A 20,615-nucleotide genomic window follows, 5' to 3' on the forward strand; every position below is an offset into this window, starting at 1 on the left:
CGACTTTAGAAATATACATTAGACAAGTCTTTCCACACACAAATTTGACGAGTTTATTAATAGACATTAGCCAAGTTTGTTCATTCACTAATTAGATGAATCTTACAATACACATTAGATGACCATGTTCATACATTGATTAGATGAGTATAGCGAAAAATATTTTACGGGTCTAGCAATACACAATAGACGAGTCTGTACATATACTAATTAGATGAGTATAGCATAAAACATTAGATGAGTCATTTCATACATTGGTTATATGAATATTAGAATACACATTAGATGAGTACGTCTATACACTAATCAAATGAGTCATACAACACACATTAGACAAGTTTGTCCATATATTAATTAGACGAGTCTAACCATATACGTTAGGTGAGTTTGCTCATACACATATTAGATGAGTCTATTAATACACATTAGTCTATTCATTCTCTGGTTAGACAAGTCTTGTAATATACATTAGATAAGTTTGTTCATATACTGATTAGACAAGTCCAACAACACATATTAGATAAGTTTGTCAATACATTGATTGGACAAGTATAACAATACACATTAGACCAGTTTGTTCATACATTGATTTGTATTTTTACCGACTTTATTCTACATATTTCTACATATCCTTTATTTTTTAGAGATTCTGCTTTTATTTTTGCACGTGTTTTATCCTTTGTATTTTTATAAAGTCTATTATGTATATTTTTATAGACATATTGACTTTCTAAACCTATAAATATTTTTCAAGTTAATTATATTCAAAAATTAAATATAAACTTAAATATTTATTATTTCTTCCATCAATGATAAACATACAAAAAAATACCAACATGTGCGAATACACGTGTTTAAAACTAGTAAAATTATAAAATTATTTATATATACTTTTATAATTATCAATAATCAATAACTATATATAAACATGATACATTGTGTTCTCTTTTATTTTTTTTTTAATTTTATCCTCTTAATTACTACCTTTTAAACTTAAATAATTATTCATAATAAAAAACTAATTTAAGATTTATGATTTTAGTAACTACTTTCTTCAATTCAAATAATTATTTATTATAAAAAAATTATTTATGCTTTGATAATTTTAGTAACTACTTTTTTCAAATTTAAATAATTATTTATAATAAAAAAAATATTTACACAATATTTACTTATAATACTTTTTATTTCAATAACTAAAATTTAATTTATTAATATATATATATATATATATATATATATATATATATATATATATATATATATATACATTTATTTTTATTTTACCATTTCAATTACTACTTTGAAATTTAAATAATTTATAGAAATTTTAAAAAATACCTATATACAACCTCTATTGTAATAATAATTTTAGTATCTTTATCACAAAAAAAGTAAACAAACCGTGCAAATATTTCAACTAATAATAAAATGCTATCAAGGATTGATTTTATTATCTTTTCAATATAATTCCCTATTTTTCATGTTAAATATTTTAATTGTAGTTTATTTTAATTTAATAAGAAATTAATTATATTATTTAAGTTATAATATGTACATATCCTCACACACACACATATATATATATTCTTTTCTTGGTCCTTAGTTTTGTAATACTCTTTTTGTTTCTTTGACTACACATTTTTTTCTTGATCTCTCTATTGTTTGGCTTGTTCATATATATATATATATTCTTTTCTTGGTCCTTAGTTTTGTAATACTCTTTTTGTTTCTTTGGCTACACATTTTTTTCTTGATCTCTCTATTGTTTGGCTTGTTTTATATATAAAAAGTTTAATTAGGGGTATTTTTTCTTTTATCAAAATCTTAATAACACATTTTTTCCTTTATGTATTGTTATGTTCGAATGAGTATTCTCAATTTCATTGAATCAAATAATTTTTGTGTCATACTTTTGATTATCTATACTCCTTTTTAATATATATTATTTATTATTTATTTTTGTTACATGAGAATATTTTTTAATCTCAAGTGTTCAATTGCATAAACCCTTATATAACATTAAAAAAACTTATCATATTCTTTATTGTCTTTGATCTTTTTTTTTTCATTTGAAGAACCTTTGTTTTGTTTAAACAATTTTCATTATTTTTCAATGGTTCGATATCTCTGACAAGTTTTATGAGGTCTCCAAAGTATTTTTCATCTTATCATATCATACCACAACTATATATATATATATATATATATATATATATATATATATATATATATATATATATATATATGTTTCATTTGCAATAATTAATAATTAATTGTAATAAATATTTTTTTATAACCATTCAACTATATTGAACTTCAAAAGATCTATCTTTAAATTTGAATTATTATATGTTGAATTAGGTTATTTGTGCAATTTCTAGTGGTATATTATAAATTATTTGTAGTATAAGAAAAGATGTCTCATTATAATTTAGAGAAAGAAAGTACATTTATACAACTATAATATTTTCTTAATGTGTGATATCTTGAAGAAAAGAGAATATATTCTTTTAATATTGAATATTTTGACAATATTATGATTTTTTTTGCTATAATTGTTTATAGAAATGAATTAATTAATATTTAGAATCGTAAAAAGGTGGGTATGAGTATGAGTATATAGGTATACCCGTCGGGAATGAGGATGGAAAAAATTGTATACTCGTTAACTTTTGAAATGGAGATGTGGATATAATTTATTGCAAGGATGGGGATGTGAATGAAACTCAAACCCTATGTGCTTTGCCATCCCTATTTCAAATTGACATAAACACTAAAGGCAAAACTAAAAGCTCAAAGTACACAAATATATTCATGTGCATGTCTCATTGACATAAGATTAGGTCTTCCGAGAATTAATGGAAGAATTACCCTTGAGATGCAAGGTTGTATATCACCAAACCCTAAATATATAACATTTGAAGTTGTATTTTTTTTTACTGCTCACTCATAGAGTGTCTTCTTAGGTCAAGTAGTAGTCGAGACAAGAGTGAAGAATGTTCACATAGTCCTAATGATTGTTGAAATAAAGTGTGGATACCACATGTCTCTTGCTTAAGTGTCCTTAAGATGCACTTAAGCAAGAATCTCTCTCTTAGGCTGCTTATGTAAGAGTAACACTTACTTAATTGATTAGATGTTTTGCTTCAAGAAGATATTAGAAATATTTTAATATAATTTAAAAAATAAAATAATTAAAATACAAATTCTACTGTTACTCATGATTTTATAGACCTTTAATTTATGGGTTAATGTTTTTTATGGCTAACGGCTATATTCTTATTACTATTTACTCCTTTCTCTCCCTTTTCTACCTATAAATACCACCTAGGTGCATGGGGAAAGATACAACAACAACAACAACAGAGACAATAAACACTAGAGTTTTTTCTTAAAAGTGTTATTCTTTCCTTTTTTTCTCTATATTATCTTTAAGACAATGGTGTTCATAAGGTTCGAAGATCCTTCGCTGCACTCGATTGATCTGACGGGTTATTGTATCTAGGGAGAGAAACACATATGATAAGAAACACATATGAGTGTGTATTGATATATTTGTTTAGCCCTGTGCAGTATGGGCGTTTTCTCTCTAAGGATAGCGCTATGCGTGCCTCAACCCATGATATTTCTATTTCTTACCTTTTATCTTTTATTTATTATTGTTATTATTGTTAATCTCTGATTAATATTCATTGTTTTATATATATGTCTTAGTATTATTATTGATTTAATAATTGCTATTATATCATTTTATATTTTTATTATTAATAGTATTATTTGAGTAATCTTTTTCTAACATTCTTAGAGAGAAAAATAAGTTCTTGTTATTTCTATTTTTGATTACTCGTTTGTATTCATTTCTAAATTAAAAACAATATAGTTGAAGACAGAAAACACATGTTATGAGTGTTTCTTATGGTTATAATTAAATCAATTTCAACTAAGCCTAAAATCTTATGTGTATAAGTGTTTTTATTTCTATTGGTAACAATAAATGAAATTATGAATAAATGAAATTCCTGCTCATTGAATAATTTTTTGTGATGTCTATAGATAATGTTTTTGTTGTTATATTAATTTATGCTTTAATATTGTCTATTCTTACCATTGATAAATATGTTATATATCATGTTATATATTGAGAAATTTTGGTTAGAGACCATTCAAATTATGAAATTTTGAGGTACAAAATTAATTAAATAGAGAAGTGATGATACATGTCTTTACAAATGAGTGTTTTTATGTAAAATTCATGGTATTATTCATTAAGTAACATCTTTATATAGTGTATGGTGTTAATATAATGGTGCAGTGAAAGAAAGAAAGAAAAATGCTTTGATATAGTAAATGTTATTCTACAAGTTCTAGCTTGCCTAACATTATATTAGTGAAATTTTATATATTGCTTACCATATTTTGAACACAAAAGGTTGTGTTAAAACTTGTTATGAGTTATGAAAGAAAAAAGAACCATATTTAAAATATTTCAAAGTGTGGGGGTGTCTTGCAATGGTAACATACCTGTTAATAAAAAAATCTTGGTTATATATTATAAAATGCATGAATATATACCTCACTGTTTGTCATCTAATGTAATATTATTTGTGTCTAGTTATGGCAATATGTCCATTTTTTTTTTAGATTATTGAATGATATATATTAATGTGAATTCGATATTGATTCTAGTGGCAAAATATCAAATATTGGTTATGGTTATGTTTTAACCTTGGATGAAGGTGCCCTATCATGGAAATATGTTAAAAAGTTGTTGTCATGATCTACCTTGCAAGCATAAATTATTCCTTTTTCCAATTCATCCTGACAATTAAATTGTTATATTTAAATTTTTTTTTTAGTAAAAATGTTAATGAAAAATTGACATATTAGAATGAGAGACAAATGTATTAGAAACTTCATTAATCATGATTATCTCTCTTGACTTTGTCAGGTAAAAAAGAAATATTGCAGATCTGCTTATCAAAGGGTTGATGCATCAACAACAAGAATTTAAGTCGTCGAGGGGAATGAGACTATAGCCCATAAATTAGTTGCAACATTGGACACCTATTTCCACATGAATGGTGATCTCATGGAATGGAGTTCAATGGGTAACAACGAAGTTGTTGTTGACTAAAGTACACCAAATAATTTGATTAAATTTTATGTCTCATTCCTATGGCGATGTGTACTATAAATTGTGGCAATAATAAGGTTGAGGTATGTGCATTATTATGCGTATTTTATAAAATACCTCTTAATAAACCTAATGGTTGAGGTATGTGCATTATTTTATAAAATACCTCTTAATAAACCCAATGACAATTATTGTAGGGGTGTGAGTCACAAACCACCCTTTGAGGGTTTACCTAGTGAGTGTGATGGTGGGCCGCCATTGTGAGACATGGGCAAGTCTCTAAGTGACATTCATGAAACAAGATACATGCACAAGGTCGTAACGTGCACCCAATGATTAGAACCTATAATGAACACCAATATTGTATGTGTTATTTTCTCGTGTGGAAGTTTATAAGTACTAGGTGTAAGGGTTAGACCCAAAAGGTTCCTTACACTGAACTACAATATTTTGTTTTAAAAGATAATATATTTTTGTTTTATTTTATTAAATTATGTAGGGGATTGTTAGAAATATTTTAATATAATTTAAAAAATAAAATAATTAAAATAAAAATTCTATTGTTACTCATGTTTTTATAGACCTTTAATTTATGGGTTAATGTTTTTTATGGCTAACGGTTATATTCTTATTACTATTTACTTCTTTGTCTCCCTTTTCTACCTATAAATACCACCTAGGTGCATGAGGAAAGATACAACAACAACAACATAGACAATAAACACTAGAGTTTTTCTTAAAAGTGTTATTCTTTCATTTCTTCTCTATATTATCTTTAAGACAGTGGTATTCATAAGGTTCGAAGATCCTTCGCTGCACTCGATTGATCTGATGGGTTGTTGTATCTTGGGAGAGAAACGCATATGATAAGAAACACATATGATTGTGTATTGATATATTTGTTTAGCCCTGTGCAGTATGGACGTTTTCTCTCTAAGGATAGCGCTATGCGTGCCTAAACCCATGATATTTCTATTTCTTACCTTTTATCTTTTATTTATTATTGTTATTATTGTTGATCTCTGATTAATATTCATTGTTTTATATATATATATATATATATATATATATATATATATATATATATATATATATATATATATATATATATATATATATATATATATATATATATCTTAGTATTATTATTGATTTAATAATTGTTATTATATCATTTTATATTTTTATTATTAATAGTATTATTTGAGTAATTTTTTCTAACATAAGAATCCTTATTCCAGTTTTGAAAAAAAAAAAGAATCTCTTCTTTTCGTGCAAAAATAAACATGAGACAAATAAAACATAAAATCACAATAAAAAGGAAATTTGAATAAAAACTTATTAAAAAAAAGTATACAAATATAAACAAAAAAAATTGAGTCAAAATATATGTTTATTACTTATAATGTGCAAAATAAATAGGATACACCTATTTGGTGTCTTTCTTTCTTTTTTTTCAATTTTACCCCCTCTTAATTACTATCTTTTAAATTAAAATAATTATTCATAATAAAAAATATTTTTTTAGTTTTATCATTTTGGTAACTACTTTCTTCAATTCAAACAATTATTTATTATAAAAAATTATTTACTCTTTTATTATTTTTGTAATTACTTTTTCAAATTTAAATAATTACTCATAATAAAAAATTAATTACACAATATTACTTATAATAATTTTTATTTCAATATCTAAAATTTATTTTATCTATAACTATATCTATAATATGTATCTATAACTCTATACACATTTTTTTAATTTTACCTTTTTTAATTACTACTTTTAAAATTTAAATAATTTATAGATATTTAAAAAATGCATACAGAGCGCAATAGTGCTTGTGTTTATATTAGTAATAATAATAATTTTATTGTTTTTATCGTAAAAAAGTAAAAACACCATGCATGTATTTCCACTAGTAATAAAATGCTATCAAGGATTGATTTTATTATCTTTTTCGATATAAGTAGCTATTTTTCATGTTAAATATTTTGATTATAGTTTATTTTAATTTAACTCCTTAATAAGAAAAAAAATTAGATTATTAAAGGAATAATTTAATTTTTTTATGGACTTTGGCGATGAAAATAGGTATGCACATATCCACCTTATCCTCATCTAAATACTCGTTCCAATACCCATATTGTCACCATCCCCATCCCCATTTCAATTGCTCAAATATTCATAATTTATTAGGTAACTATTTATATATATAGTGTTATCTATACTCCTTTTTAATATTTAATATTTATTATTTATTTTTACATGATAATATTTGAGTCTTAATTTTAGGTGTTCAATTGTATAAACCCTTGTATAACATAAAAAAAAAAACTTATCATCTTCCTTATTGTTTTTTATCCTTAATTTTTTGTTTCATTTGAAAAACCTTTTTGTTTTGTTTAAACAAATTTCATTATCTTTCAATGATTCAATATCTTTTGACAAATTTTCTTAGATCTCCAATGTATTTTCCGTATTATCATACCCCAATTGTAAAAATGTGTGTCATTTATAATAATATAATAATTTATTTTCATAAATATTTGTTATCAGCATCCAACATATATTGAAGTTTAAAAGATGAAATATTTATCTTTAAATTTGAATTATTATTAGTTTAATTTTGTTATCTGTGTAATTTGGTTCAAGTGGTACATTACAAAATGTTCATAGTATAAGAAAAGAGATCTCATCACAATTTAGAGAAAGAAAGTAAATTTATACAACTATAATATTTTTCTTAATATTTGACATCTTAAAGAAAAGAAAATATGTTCTTTTAACGTTGAATATTTTGATAATATCATAATATCTTTGCTGTAATTTTTTTTATATAAAAATGAATTAATTAATATTTGGAATTGTAAAAAAGGGTATGAATATATAATTGGATGGGGATGAAAATGAAAAAAAATTGTATACTCGTTGAGTTTTTAGAGATAGGAATGATGATAAAAATTATTGTAGAATGAGAATGGGATAATGATACTCGAACCGCCCTTTGTCATCTCTACTTCAAATTGACATAAAGACTAAAAGTAAAACTAAAAGCTCAAAGTACACAAATATATTCATGTGCGTGTATCACTTTCTTAGTTCTATCTTTGTTTTTTCAATTTTTTATTAGAACTTTCAGTTGCAACCCATTAAGGTTTTGAACACAGCCATCAAAGTCTTCATCTTTTACATTTGTCATTTTCTTTTTCCAGATAACATTCCTTCTCCTTATAATATTTATACAACATGTATTATTATATTGTAACACGATTAATTTTTGGATAAGTGGGGATTCTGATTAACCGAGTCTAGGGAGAAAAAAAAACGGTATATGAGACCGAACACATTCAAAGATTGTAGATTACCAAAAAGCAAGGGAGCACAGCTCTAGGATTTAACACAACGAGTTCTTCAATCTCCGAGTGGTCTCTCATTTTCTTAACCAAAGAATCAAAGCCACGATGAGTGATTTCCTGAATCTCTTGTAGAGGATTATGGATTCTCCCAGCTATGACTCTGCACAGCATAACACATTTTCTCCTCACAGATTTGTTATTGGATGAGGAAATTGAATGAATGGCTTTTGCACTGGAAGAAGAGGTGCAAACCCCAAGTGCACCATGAAATAGTTGTTGGTTGGAGGAAAAACCATGCTTCAGAATTTGACACACACCACATTGGTCTGAAGAACAAAGGGTTGAAGCAAGGGAACATGCAAGTGTTGTGCCATGAAATCTGAGTAATTCATTTCCATCAACCAAGCATCTCGGGTGCTCGTTCTCTAGGGTTTCTGCTTTCACTCTTACCATTTCCCTACATTCCTCGTACCATGCAAAACTTTCTTGCTTGCTCTGCACTCTCAGAACACATTCAATTGCATTGCTTTCCGTAAAGTTACCTTCGCATATTTGTTCGATGATCTTGCTCGATGAATCTTCTCTCTCAAGTTGGATCACTGAACCAAATGTGTACAACAAAATCAATCTTCCTTCGTACACAAATTATTATATTTACTCTTGTTGTACTTACAAGAAAAGGGAGAAACACGAGGAAAATAGATAAATTAAACAATATTAATTTTAAGTTTGACTTGGTTTATTTTGTTTATTTATAGCTTAATTATTTTATGAAATGTTACTTTTGTTTAACTTTCTCAATATAATATTTAATGTTGTTTTTTAATACTAGACAGTTTATCTACCAATAGAAAAATATGTTTAACATGGGAAGTCAACATTTTTAAATATTATATTTTCATAAATGGAATAAAAATTATAACTTATTGACTTTTAAAATAAAAACTTCAAAATCAGTCAGAGTTTAGTCAACAGATTTTAATGCACATATTTCCATAAGCAACATATAAAATAAATTAATTAATAAAGGAAAAATCTTCATAATAATATTTTATAAATATACATCCACGCACGCTCAAATCCATGTTTATACGAAGGAGAAGCCTTTTACTTTAGAAAAACCATAATATTAATATTTTTCACCCAAAAGCAAGAAACCTAAACCGATACAGTCTCAGACTAAAATTACAAAAATCACATGAATATTCTTCCAAATCTTCCAAAGATTCTCACACGAAACTATATGACTAAATTGTCAAACTAGTGTAAAATGGTTCCATGGTAAATGGTAAAAAATTATATACATATAAAACACTCCATATACTGATTCATTTTGCTGGAAAAATTATCGATCTTACCTGAATGTAGATGATTTTGGTGTTCTTCAACAGTGTCACAAGATTTCATTTTGTCTTCAAATCCACGATGACGTGTTGATACTGGGGGATTATTAAAATCTTTCACTGGAACCTTTTTCTTTGAGAAAACAACACATTCATCACAATCAACACAATGTGTTTTTGATGAAACTAGCTTGGTTTTTGCAGGACAACGAGAAGGTGTTTTTGATGAAACTATAGATACCTTGGTTTTTCTAGGAGAATGAGAAAGAGGCTCTTCTATGGGATAACATGTACAAATCTTAATCTCACCACTTGATCTATCAAGGAAAATTTCATGGCTAACTTGGTTTTTGGACTCTCTCTTATTTCTCTGATCTCTTCTTTTTGCCTGCGGATCATGAACTTCTGATGAATGAGATCTGCAATGAAGTGATTTCTTCAGAACATGCCAAACCTCTGACATTCTCTTGATGTTTTCTTTCTCGCATGTCAAATATTCATTACCGATGTTTTTATCTTTTCCAATTGCTAAGGTAACTGAACATTCTAGGAAAACGAATCATTATTAATTTTTTTTTCTTTGTATCACATAATATCGGCCAGATTGTTTTCTTTGTTTGCAGCATTCACAAATGGGAGGAAATTCATGGAGTGCAGATTTTATTAACACTGTCATCTTTCTATAGAAGAACACAAATAGAGTCAACCTTCTCATTTATTAATTTATTATTTAAACCGTAGAGATTTTCCTTTATTTGAAACGTTCTGTTTTTCTATATAATCATAAAAAGAAATATTTGTTTTGCTTACACAATAAAAAGGAATGTGAGTCCATGAAAATATTTTTTGAAATAAAATAATCCATGCATTACAAACTGGTTTTGCTTTGGGTGTTGATTTGGTGCCCCTTTAAAGTATATATGTGTTCTAGAGTGGTCACGTTTAGAAAAAATATTGTTATAGTACGTATGTGGGGACGTTTTGGATTTGAGACAAAAAATATTATAGAATTAAATTTATATATTTGATCTAAAAAAGATACATATTTTATTTCATATTTTATAGAAAGGGAAATATCATTTATTTATTTATTTGTTTGTTTGAACAACATATTTTTTATTATTTAAAAACAAGGTTATTTTTTTAGAAAAGAGGAAAGTATATTTTTATTTGACATTTTTAACTTTTTAAATCATCAAAGTGGCGAGTCCTTGTTCCTTCCTACATACTCTGCAGTATAGACTTATGTCACATGGTTGGGTGACATATTTTACATTTGTATAGAGAACAAAAGTTACCCACATGTTGGGATTTAAGAATGTTTATATATATAGAGAGAGCTAAAATCCTCTTCAGAACGTCCACAGCCATACTTTACCAAATAGGACCTAGACCCAACATAATATTCACTAAATATACAAATTAACTGTTATAGAAAAATAGCCTAAAAAATCCAAACCGTTATGGTTTTCCTATTCTATTTTTCTTAAAGAATATATAAATGTCAAAACATATCATTTAATACATAGATGTACTATAGTTTCCTTAACCATCTAATTTTCTTCACTCATTTATAGGTATTGTTCTAAATTTTTTTTATTGACTTTGATAATAAAAAGCTTTCGTAGGTAAACCTTTAGTACTTACTCATTTTAACGAGGGTTCATCATTAAAGTTTATCGGTTCAATAAGGAGACATTTTTTTTTATAACTTGTCCAACAATGTATCAATATCATTTTCTAGTAAGAATATATTAGTTACTCATCAGTGTAGTAAGGGCTTTTGGTCTCGATTATTTTCGTCATTCTGTCTCAGTTTTAGTCCTGATACATATTGGGACGAGGTCAAAAGGGAGTGTCTTTTGGTCTCGGTTGCAAAGGGACCGGAGCCATAGAGGAACTTTTTTGCTTTGAGTCTGTGAGAACCGAAGCCATAGGTTAAAAATTTCTTTTTTTTAATTAAATAATTTCACAGAGCCTTTTCTGCAGGTCTGTGGAGGTGCATTCCGCAGCAAGCAGTGGTTCATGCAGCGTCGACGTGACTTAGGAGGGGTTTTTTGCAGCGGCACACGACTCGCACCGGTGATTCTGCAGCGGCAGTGGCGGAGGTTTCCGATGGCGATGTTGATGGTGCAGTCGCGCGCGAGTTGCAGGTGATGTTCCTTCAGCGGCGAGACTTGTGGTGGTCGCAGGAGGCGCGAGGAAGATCTGGTTCGCAAGACAGAGCAACAGTGGTGAGGTTGATGGCGTTGCAACAGAGGTTGTCTGCGTCACTGTGGCACGCGGTGGTTTGACGTCGCGCTGGCTCCCGGTCTGGTTGCGTTTTTGGGGAGTTGCGTAGAGGAGAAAAAACCAGTTCACGATTTGGGTTTGCGCAAAGAAGATAAACAGTGCAGGGTTCGCGAATTTGGAACCCTAAATAAGGTCTATGGCCTCGATTCCATTAATAACCAAGGCATAAAGTCATATAGGCCTCGGTCCTATTCCACCCGAGGCCAAAGCCTCTACTATCAGTGGTAATTTTGAAATTTTGGGGAACACTAACGAGTTATAGGCCTCGGTTGAGTGATAACCGAAACATAAAAGCCCTTATAGGCTTTGGTTGGATAGGGACCCGAGGCAAAAAAGTTTGAAAAATTTCAGAAATGTCACCGCGTCCTTATAGGCTTCGGTTCCGCAGTAATCGAGACCTATAAGACGAGTTAAAAACGCGATTCTGCACTAGTGACTAGACGCTAATTTTTTATAGTCAAAACTTTGATAATTAATGTTAATTATTAATTTAAAATTTAATTAGTCACTGATTATAATTTTTTGTTCATAATAATAATAATAATTTTAGGACTAATAATTTTTAGTTTTTAAATTAGTTAATATAATGATTAATTTCTTTTTCCTAAAACTTAGTTGCTATTTAAAATTTTTTTATAGTGATAAAAAATACCATCAAAAAATTTATAAATTAAAATTTAAAATAGAAGATAGAGATGAAAAGACTTGATTTTTAATAATGAAAGGTAAATGAAGGTAATGGATATAAATAACTAAAAAGAAAATAATTAAATCATATGATAATTCATGTGAAAACATAAACATTTAAATGAAAATCTACATTATTGGTAACAAGTTATACCTAACCTAAGCATTTTTATTATAACAAATCATGTCAGGTTTTAATATATATGAGGGTTAAATATGTTTTTGGTCCCTCAAGTTTCAGCGAAATTTGGAATTAGTCCCTCATCAAAACTTTTGACCAATTTAGTCCTTCATCTTTCAAAATGCATGAATTTAGTCCTTTTAACCAAATTTTGTTAAGTTTATCTGACGTTTCAAGCGCATTTTATGATAGTATTTAAATTATTTACATTGTTTGACACATTTTTGCTTCAATGTTAACTTAAATACTATCATGAAATGTGCTTGAAACGTCATATAAACTTAACAAAATTTGGTTAAAAGGATTAAATTCACGCATTTTGAAAGATGAAGGACTAAATTGGTATAAAGTTTTCATGAGGGACTAATTTCAAAATTCACTGAAACTTGAGGGACCAAAAACATATTTAACCCTATATATGACAAGTTAGTTCATGAATTAGTTTAAGCATTTAAATAAAAAGTAGAAGAAGTTTGGCATTCACTAGATGACTTATGAAGATTTGTCATATGAATTGTAAAGACTTGTTAGATGGTTGCTTAAAAAAGAAGTGTCTGATCACTCATAAAGATACAACAAACAAATGAAATGTTATGTACTTACTTTAAGGAAAATTCTGACACACAAAACCTACTCTCTTGACATTGTATATTCATTTTAATACAATCAATGTAGTTGTTCTAATAAAGTGTGTCCTTTTCCTCAACGAAAGGAGTACTACATTGAACTACCAACTCAAAGTCAAACATTCATGTTAAAAAGGTTTGACACAAAGGATAACCTATAGCAAGATCAAATTGAATCTTTTTATGATACCTATAAATAGAAACATAAGTCAATTCAAACATTAAAGCAAATGTAGAAGCCAATATGAAGGCTAAATCTAAAGTAGACACCACAACTATAACACTTGTGAAAGCTCCACTGAAGTACAACCCATTTCCACAATACCGCCAATGCAAATCAACTATGCTATCAAATGTTGGAAGAATGTGACGCACGTTAGACGTAGAAGATAACTAATCTATACAACTTCAAAGCGATTAGATGTGCACCATGATTATGCAATTCTTCAGTGGCAAGGATGCTCCATGAACCTTTCCACCTTCAATTTTTCTACCACTCACCCAAACACCATTTAACCTCAATTTATCAGCCCCAAACAGAAGTCCAAATAGAACAACCCTAACATCTCACCTTCGCCTTCTAAAAAACCTGCAAGCACCACTTGTCCCTTTTTAATAATGACAAAGGGGTAGAATTATTTCAATAATTATAAAAAATTAAAATGCATTGTGTTTGAATTCTTTGTAATTAAAATTTTTTCATTTTCTAAATAATATGTTTCGATATTTCGATAGAATCATTGAAATATCTTACATTTCAATTTTTTATTTGGATAAAATAATTGAATTCTCTTATAAGATAAACTTTCATTTTAAGAATATTTATTTTAATATATAAAAATTTGAAATTAAATTTAAAAAATATATTATGACGAATCTGACTCGATTGAATTTTGACCATAGCCAATTTCGTTGCATTCAGCCAATTTTCGCTAGGAACGACACAGTCAAATTTGGTTGAATTTCGGCCGGGGTCGACTTGGCCGAATTTCGATTGGAGCTTACTTGAAAAACTTTTGCCAAATTTGGACCAAATTTTGGTCGGGGTTAACTCGGTCAAATTTGGCCAAACTTCGGCCGGTGCTGACTCAACCAAATTTGGCCAAATTTCGGCCGATGCTGAGTCAACCAAATTTTGCAAAATTTTGGCCTAGGTCAACTTGACCAAAATTGGTAGAATTTGAGACAGGGTCGCCTTGACCAAATTTGTTTGAATTTTTCTCTAGTCGACTAGGTCAAGTTTGGCCAATATTTTAATAGAGGCTGATTCGATCAAATTCGGCAAAGGTTCACTCTATCGAATTTAACCAAAACTCGACCAGGGTCAACTCACCCAAATTTCACCCATATCCCACTTGATCGAATTCGGCCAAGTCCAATGTTAATCACATTCGACCAATTTTTTGTTAGGAACAACTTGATCGAATTTCACCCAATTTGGAATGAGGTTGACTCAATTGAATTTCGATCGGGATCAACTCGGCCAAATTTGACAGAATTTGATTGAGTCAGCCCTCTCGACCAAGTTAGGTCAAGTCTACCCTGGCTAAAATTTGGTCGTACTCGGCTCTGGTCAAATTTCGATCAAGTTGGCTTCGACCAAACACGGTCGAGTTAGCTCTAGCCAAATATTTTGTCAAACTCAGTTGAATCGGCCTCAATTGAAATTTGCCCATTTTCGGCCAAGTCAATCCGAACCAAATTTCTACCAAGTCGGCACCGATTGAAATTTGACCAAATTCGACTGAGCCAGTCCTAGTCGAGTCGGCCTCGACCTTGTTTTATCTTGGTCAATGAGGAATTCCACAATTTGCGAAATTTCAATTTTCTTCTTTTTTGTGTGAATTTAAAATTCTATTATTTTAGTTATTTGAAATACCTTCTTAAAATTCTTCAATTTCAATTTTCTTTTAATTTTTTCATCTAAACAAGTCATTTTGTTTCAAAGAAATTCAAATTCTCCAAATAAATGAATTACTCTCTCAAATTGTCTTGTCCAAACACACCATTATAATATCAATTTTATATAGGAGTGGCAAAGTGGGACACAAATCACACATCGAATGTCAGTCTACCAAAAGTTTGGCAAGTTGGGTTGGAGTTTTCTACCCACTAGCCTAGTTTGGTCTGCCTCACCCAACTCACTAAACTAGTAATCCAAAAGCATGGCCAAGAGTTGTACTTGGACTTTGTGATTTTCTTTAAGGGTTAAATATGTTTTTGATCCATCTTTCACAAAAAATTGGAATTAGTCCAACTTAATCCTTCAACTTTAGAAATACGTGAATTTAGTCCTTTTAAAAAATTTTGTTAAGTTTATTTGACGTTTCAAACAATTTTCATGATATTATCATTTGAGTTGTCTACACCATTTGAAACATTTATGTAGTATGAACAACTTAAATGCTATTATGAAAAACGTTTGAGACGTCAAATAAACTTAAAAAAAATTAGTTAAAAGGACTAAATCTACGTATTTCAAAAGTTGAGGGACTAAATTAGGTCAAAATTTCAAAGAGGAATTAATTTCAATATTTATTAAAAATTCAAGGACTAAAAACATATTTAAACATTCTTTACCTTACTATTGTTGCATTGCATTATCATAATATTGTGCATAAGAGTTTCCTCATTCTTTTGGAATAAACTTTTAAAATGAGGGGCTCAGAAAAGTTTTACTTTGATCTCATGGTAAATGTCAAATGTTTTTATTGAAAAGAGAGACTTATCTTTCTAAAAGAATGACAAAATAAGTTAGCTTAGCTAGTTTTGGTTGTCTCGCCATAGTAAAACAGGTCAAAAAATCTTATCGTGGCTTGTCACTTTTTTTTAAGATTTTTTCTAGTTTTCTTTTTTAATTTATTTATTTTATTAATTCTTTTTAAATTTTATATATATATATATATATATATATATATATATATATTAAAACACTTTTAATTATATAAATATTTTTTTTTGTTTTTAATTGATTAATTAATATCTAATAAAATAAATTAAAATATATATGACATTTAATGTTAAATTACTTCATTATATGGTTAATAATAGTTAAAACTTAATTTATGTGGATTAATGTTTTAAGTTGCGATATTATTATTAGGGGTAGCAAAATAGGTTAGGCCCAATAGGCCAACCAGTCAACCCTTGTTAAAGGGAATGAGTTGGATTGAAGATTTCAACCCGTCAGGCCGTTATGACCCATCCTATCCAGCCCGTCAATTTGACGGACCAAAATACGGGTTAGTCTATCTTGGCTCGTTGGCCCATTTTTAAAAAATAAAATAAAATAAAAATAATTAAAAAAATTACTTTTTTATATTATAATAAAAAATATTTTAAATTATTTTATATTTTAATTTTTAATTTAATAAAAATAGTAGATTTGACTCTTGCTGTAAAATTAGAGACACTGATACAAGATTTTCCGATTGAAATAAACATATATTTCCTTTTAATACACCTTATTGTTATCATATATTATACCTAATAATATAATTTATTAATATTAATGTTAATAAAACTTAATTTATGAACATTTAATACTATTTTAAAATTTTCTTAAAATTTGACTGCAAAAACACTACCAGACGAAAATTAACATGATATTTTTGTTTTAGTATTTACATATTTAAAACTAAATGCGTTATTAGTAATTAAGGACAATTATGGTCCATCGATATTTCAATTTGATTCACGTATTTATTGTCAATACGTATCCGTGTTTGATATCTTAAGAATGTTTATCAATGAAGTATCTAATATAACAGAACACATATTTCATATTTGTTGTTGACACATATTCGTGTCCAATATTATAAAAATACTTATCAATGAAGTATCTAGTCTATAAAGTAATAGTACTAGTATGATAAGAAAACTTTTATAATTTTTTATTCTAACAACATCTAATACATATGATTTTAATTTAGATTCACCTAATAACAAACACATATTTATTATGATTTTAAGAATTTTTGTATATTTTTAATACGAATATATCTTGTACCATATCATATTATTTTCAAAATATAAACATATTGGTATATTAGATATGTATCATAGATTATTGTACCAAATTTTAATTTAATTTGTGGACTCAATATATTACATTTCTTAAACATTTGAAATTTTTGTTATTATATTAGTTTGCTTTTCAATTAATATTTTATTTAGTTATTGGTAGTAATGACAAATGAACTACTCCTCACCACTATTATTTGAACTATTTCTGATGTTAATCGCAGGGTAAAAATGCAGGTAGGTCTACTCTGTTTCTGTTTTGGTTCGTTCCGCATTTGACAAGAAAAAATAAGTTAGGATAGACTCTCCCGCATAGGAGGATGCGATGTTATTCTACAAATGGAAAATTTCTTACAAAAATATCAAATATACATTTCGTAATATTCTGTTTCACCTAAACAATATCTAAAAATTGATCACTTTTATGAAAAGTGGTAGGACACTTTTCCTTTTACCATATTTATGCCATTTTATAATTTGCCTTTATTAGTAATGTTAAACTCCCTACTGCACAAAAAATTATCCCATTCACATTTTCCATAGTCTTGTAATCTTGCACTCCAAAGTCTATACTTTTTCTTCCTTCCACTATTTTTTCTTTTCAAAATTAATAAAGAAAAAGAGCAGATAAAATCTTGATATATATGATTCTATAAAGAAACTTGCATGAAAGATAATTGTACGGATTCAGACTATGGAAGACAACTTATAATTAAATTCCTTCATATTATATCAATAAGAATCAATATGGTTTATAAGTAGTGTGACTTCATTATCCTAAATTACTTTTAAAAAATGTTTTAAATTCTAAAACTTTCAAACATAAAATTTTTAAAATCTTTGCCTCTGCATAAAAGAAAAAAAAGATAGAATCAACGTATGCCTTCAACCTTGTATTCTTACCTATAATCACGAGTTGTTAACATTAATGCAAATCGTGACAATATTTTTTAAATAAATAAACAAGTAAAAGAAAATCTAATACAAAAATTATTGTGCTAACTGTTGTAAGCAAGTAATGCTAAAAAACATAACAAAAAACTAAAATCTAAATACAGATGAAAGAAAAAACATGTATGTCTTACTAAATAAAACCTACTTTCTTCTGTGCATATAGTTTAAAAAATGAGGTTGAAGCATATTAGAATCGTCATAGCCATTAGGTTCAAATCTCTGTGATGGACTTGGTCGATTTGACAGGCTCTGGAACGTTGCATCGCACTGCAATTGAGAAGGAAGAGTTTGAAAAGCAACATTATTAATATTATATGGCTGCATTGTTATATCTGCATTGTAATAACACGAAGAGAAGTTTTGATTTTTGTCTAATCCATCCTCCTTCTGTGTACCCATTTTGTGATCACTTGCACCAACTTGATTACCCCAATCCACTGCTGCACTTTTTTCCATCAATTGGGTAAAGTTTTGACCCAATTGAAACAAAGGTAGAGAACTTTGGCTCAGATGACATGGATAAAATGGTACTTGATTGTTATCATTAGTAGAGAAAACCTGTGTTTGAGACATGTTGTGCATGAAACCTAAAGTTGGAGTCAAATAGGGAACAAGTGTTTCATCATTCTCCGATTCTGCTATTGCTTTCCCCTTTGAATCACGCTTGAACATGTTCATCCTTTGATTACAAACATCAAGCTTAGCATCCAGAATGCTAACAAACATCCTCAATTGTTCCTCTTTAAGAACATTGTAAGAGTCATCCCAGGTTGGATACAAGAGCTGGATCTTCCCTTTCTGCACTTTGGAAATCTCGCCTTCGATCCTTTTCATTCTTTCACTAAAATACTCTTCCACGTCATACACCTTTGAACGTCTATCACTGGTGGTGTTCAGATATTTCTGAATCACACGTTTGAACTCTCTTGGCTCCTGTGGCCATATTTCAGGTTCATCAAGAAACTTTGAGGCAAAGATAATCACACCAACGTCAACTGAACAAAGAGTCGAAAACTCGTAAACTTTCTTAATTAATCCGTTCTTTCTCTTCTGAAATGTTGTTTTTCGAGCCTTCTCTTTCTCTATCAGATCCATAGGTATCCTTCCACGCCCCATTTTCTGCTATACACAACAACAATACAATATTCTGCAACAATAGAATTGTTTATTTGCATTAGCAATGTTAACAACGCAAATTCATCCAAGTTCTGGTTGTGATGCTAGCGTTGGGCTGAGGATATATGCAGCAAAAGAAAACCAAAGTTTTTCGTATAAATGCATACAACATGAATGAATAAATAACATTAACATTTTCATGATTCAAAAGTTTACTATTTTGTTAGTATAAAGTGCACATACCTCTTTGATCTTCCTTTTTTTCCTTTTTCTGAGTAATCGCTTATTTCTTGAAGAAAGTCTGGTTTGTATTATCTTTTAAGCTTATTTGGTTTTCTTCGCTTCCTATACATATATTCATGATAGCATAATGAGCGTCGTCATAATATATGTGATTAAATAATAATCGGGATTTTAGTTTCCTTTTTATTTTTCATTTTTTTTATCATTTTTGAATTATAGTAAGATTATACTTAATTAATTCAAAAAATTTAAATCATTATTGCAGAATCCGGGCATAAAATATGTTTTCATTATTTTATTTATAAAAATAAATATATTTAATGACTTAAGATTTTTAAAGTTAATTAATGATTTCTTTATCCCTTAAGTAAAAGATTTAGAATAATTCTAATAATGAATATTGGGTAATATAAATAGTAACAACGTGAATTTTGAGAAATAATGTTGATGAGAACTTTTATTACTTATATATATATATATATATATATATATATATATATATATATATATATATATATATATATATATATATATATATATATCAACAAATAGAATTGATTTTTATTTTATTATTTATATCTTATTTATAAAGAGAATTGTCTATACAAATTAATAAAAAAATGATTAAATTTTGTAACGGTTTTATAATTTTTTAT

The 20,615-nt window shown here is 28.0% G+C and overlaps 2 protein-coding genes across 2 annotated transcripts; both read right to left on the reverse strand.

Annotated features, from left to right (window-relative positions):
* Window positions 1-8,485: 8,485 nt before the first annotated feature.
* On the reverse strand, window positions 8,486-10,300 carry LOC114175099. The gene is made up of 2 exons (XM_028059857.1): window positions 9,853-10,300; window positions 8,486-9,093 (listed from the first exon to the last, which is right to left on the reverse strand). The coding sequence occupies exons 1-2, from the start codon at window positions 10,298-10,300 to the stop codon at window positions 8,486-8,488; spliced, it is 1,056 nt and encodes a 351-aa protein (XP_027915658.1).
* Window positions 10,301-18,741: 8,441 nt separating this feature from the next.
* Window positions 18,742-19,716, reverse strand: LOC114175100 (floral homeotic protein FBP1-like). Its single transcript, XM_028059859.1, has one exon. The coding sequence runs from the start codon at window positions 19,714-19,716 to the stop codon at window positions 18,742-18,744; it is 975 nt and encodes a 324-aa protein (XP_027915660.1).
* Between the last annotated feature and the right edge of the window lie 899 nt (window positions 19,717-20,615).

This window comes from Vigna unguiculata, chromosome 3, assembly GCF_004118075.2.
Source record: "Vigna unguiculata cultivar IT97K-499-35 chromosome 3, ASM411807v1, whole genome shotgun sequence".
Lineage (NCBI taxonomy): Eukaryota > Viridiplantae > Streptophyta > Magnoliopsida > Fabales > Fabaceae > Vigna > Vigna unguiculata.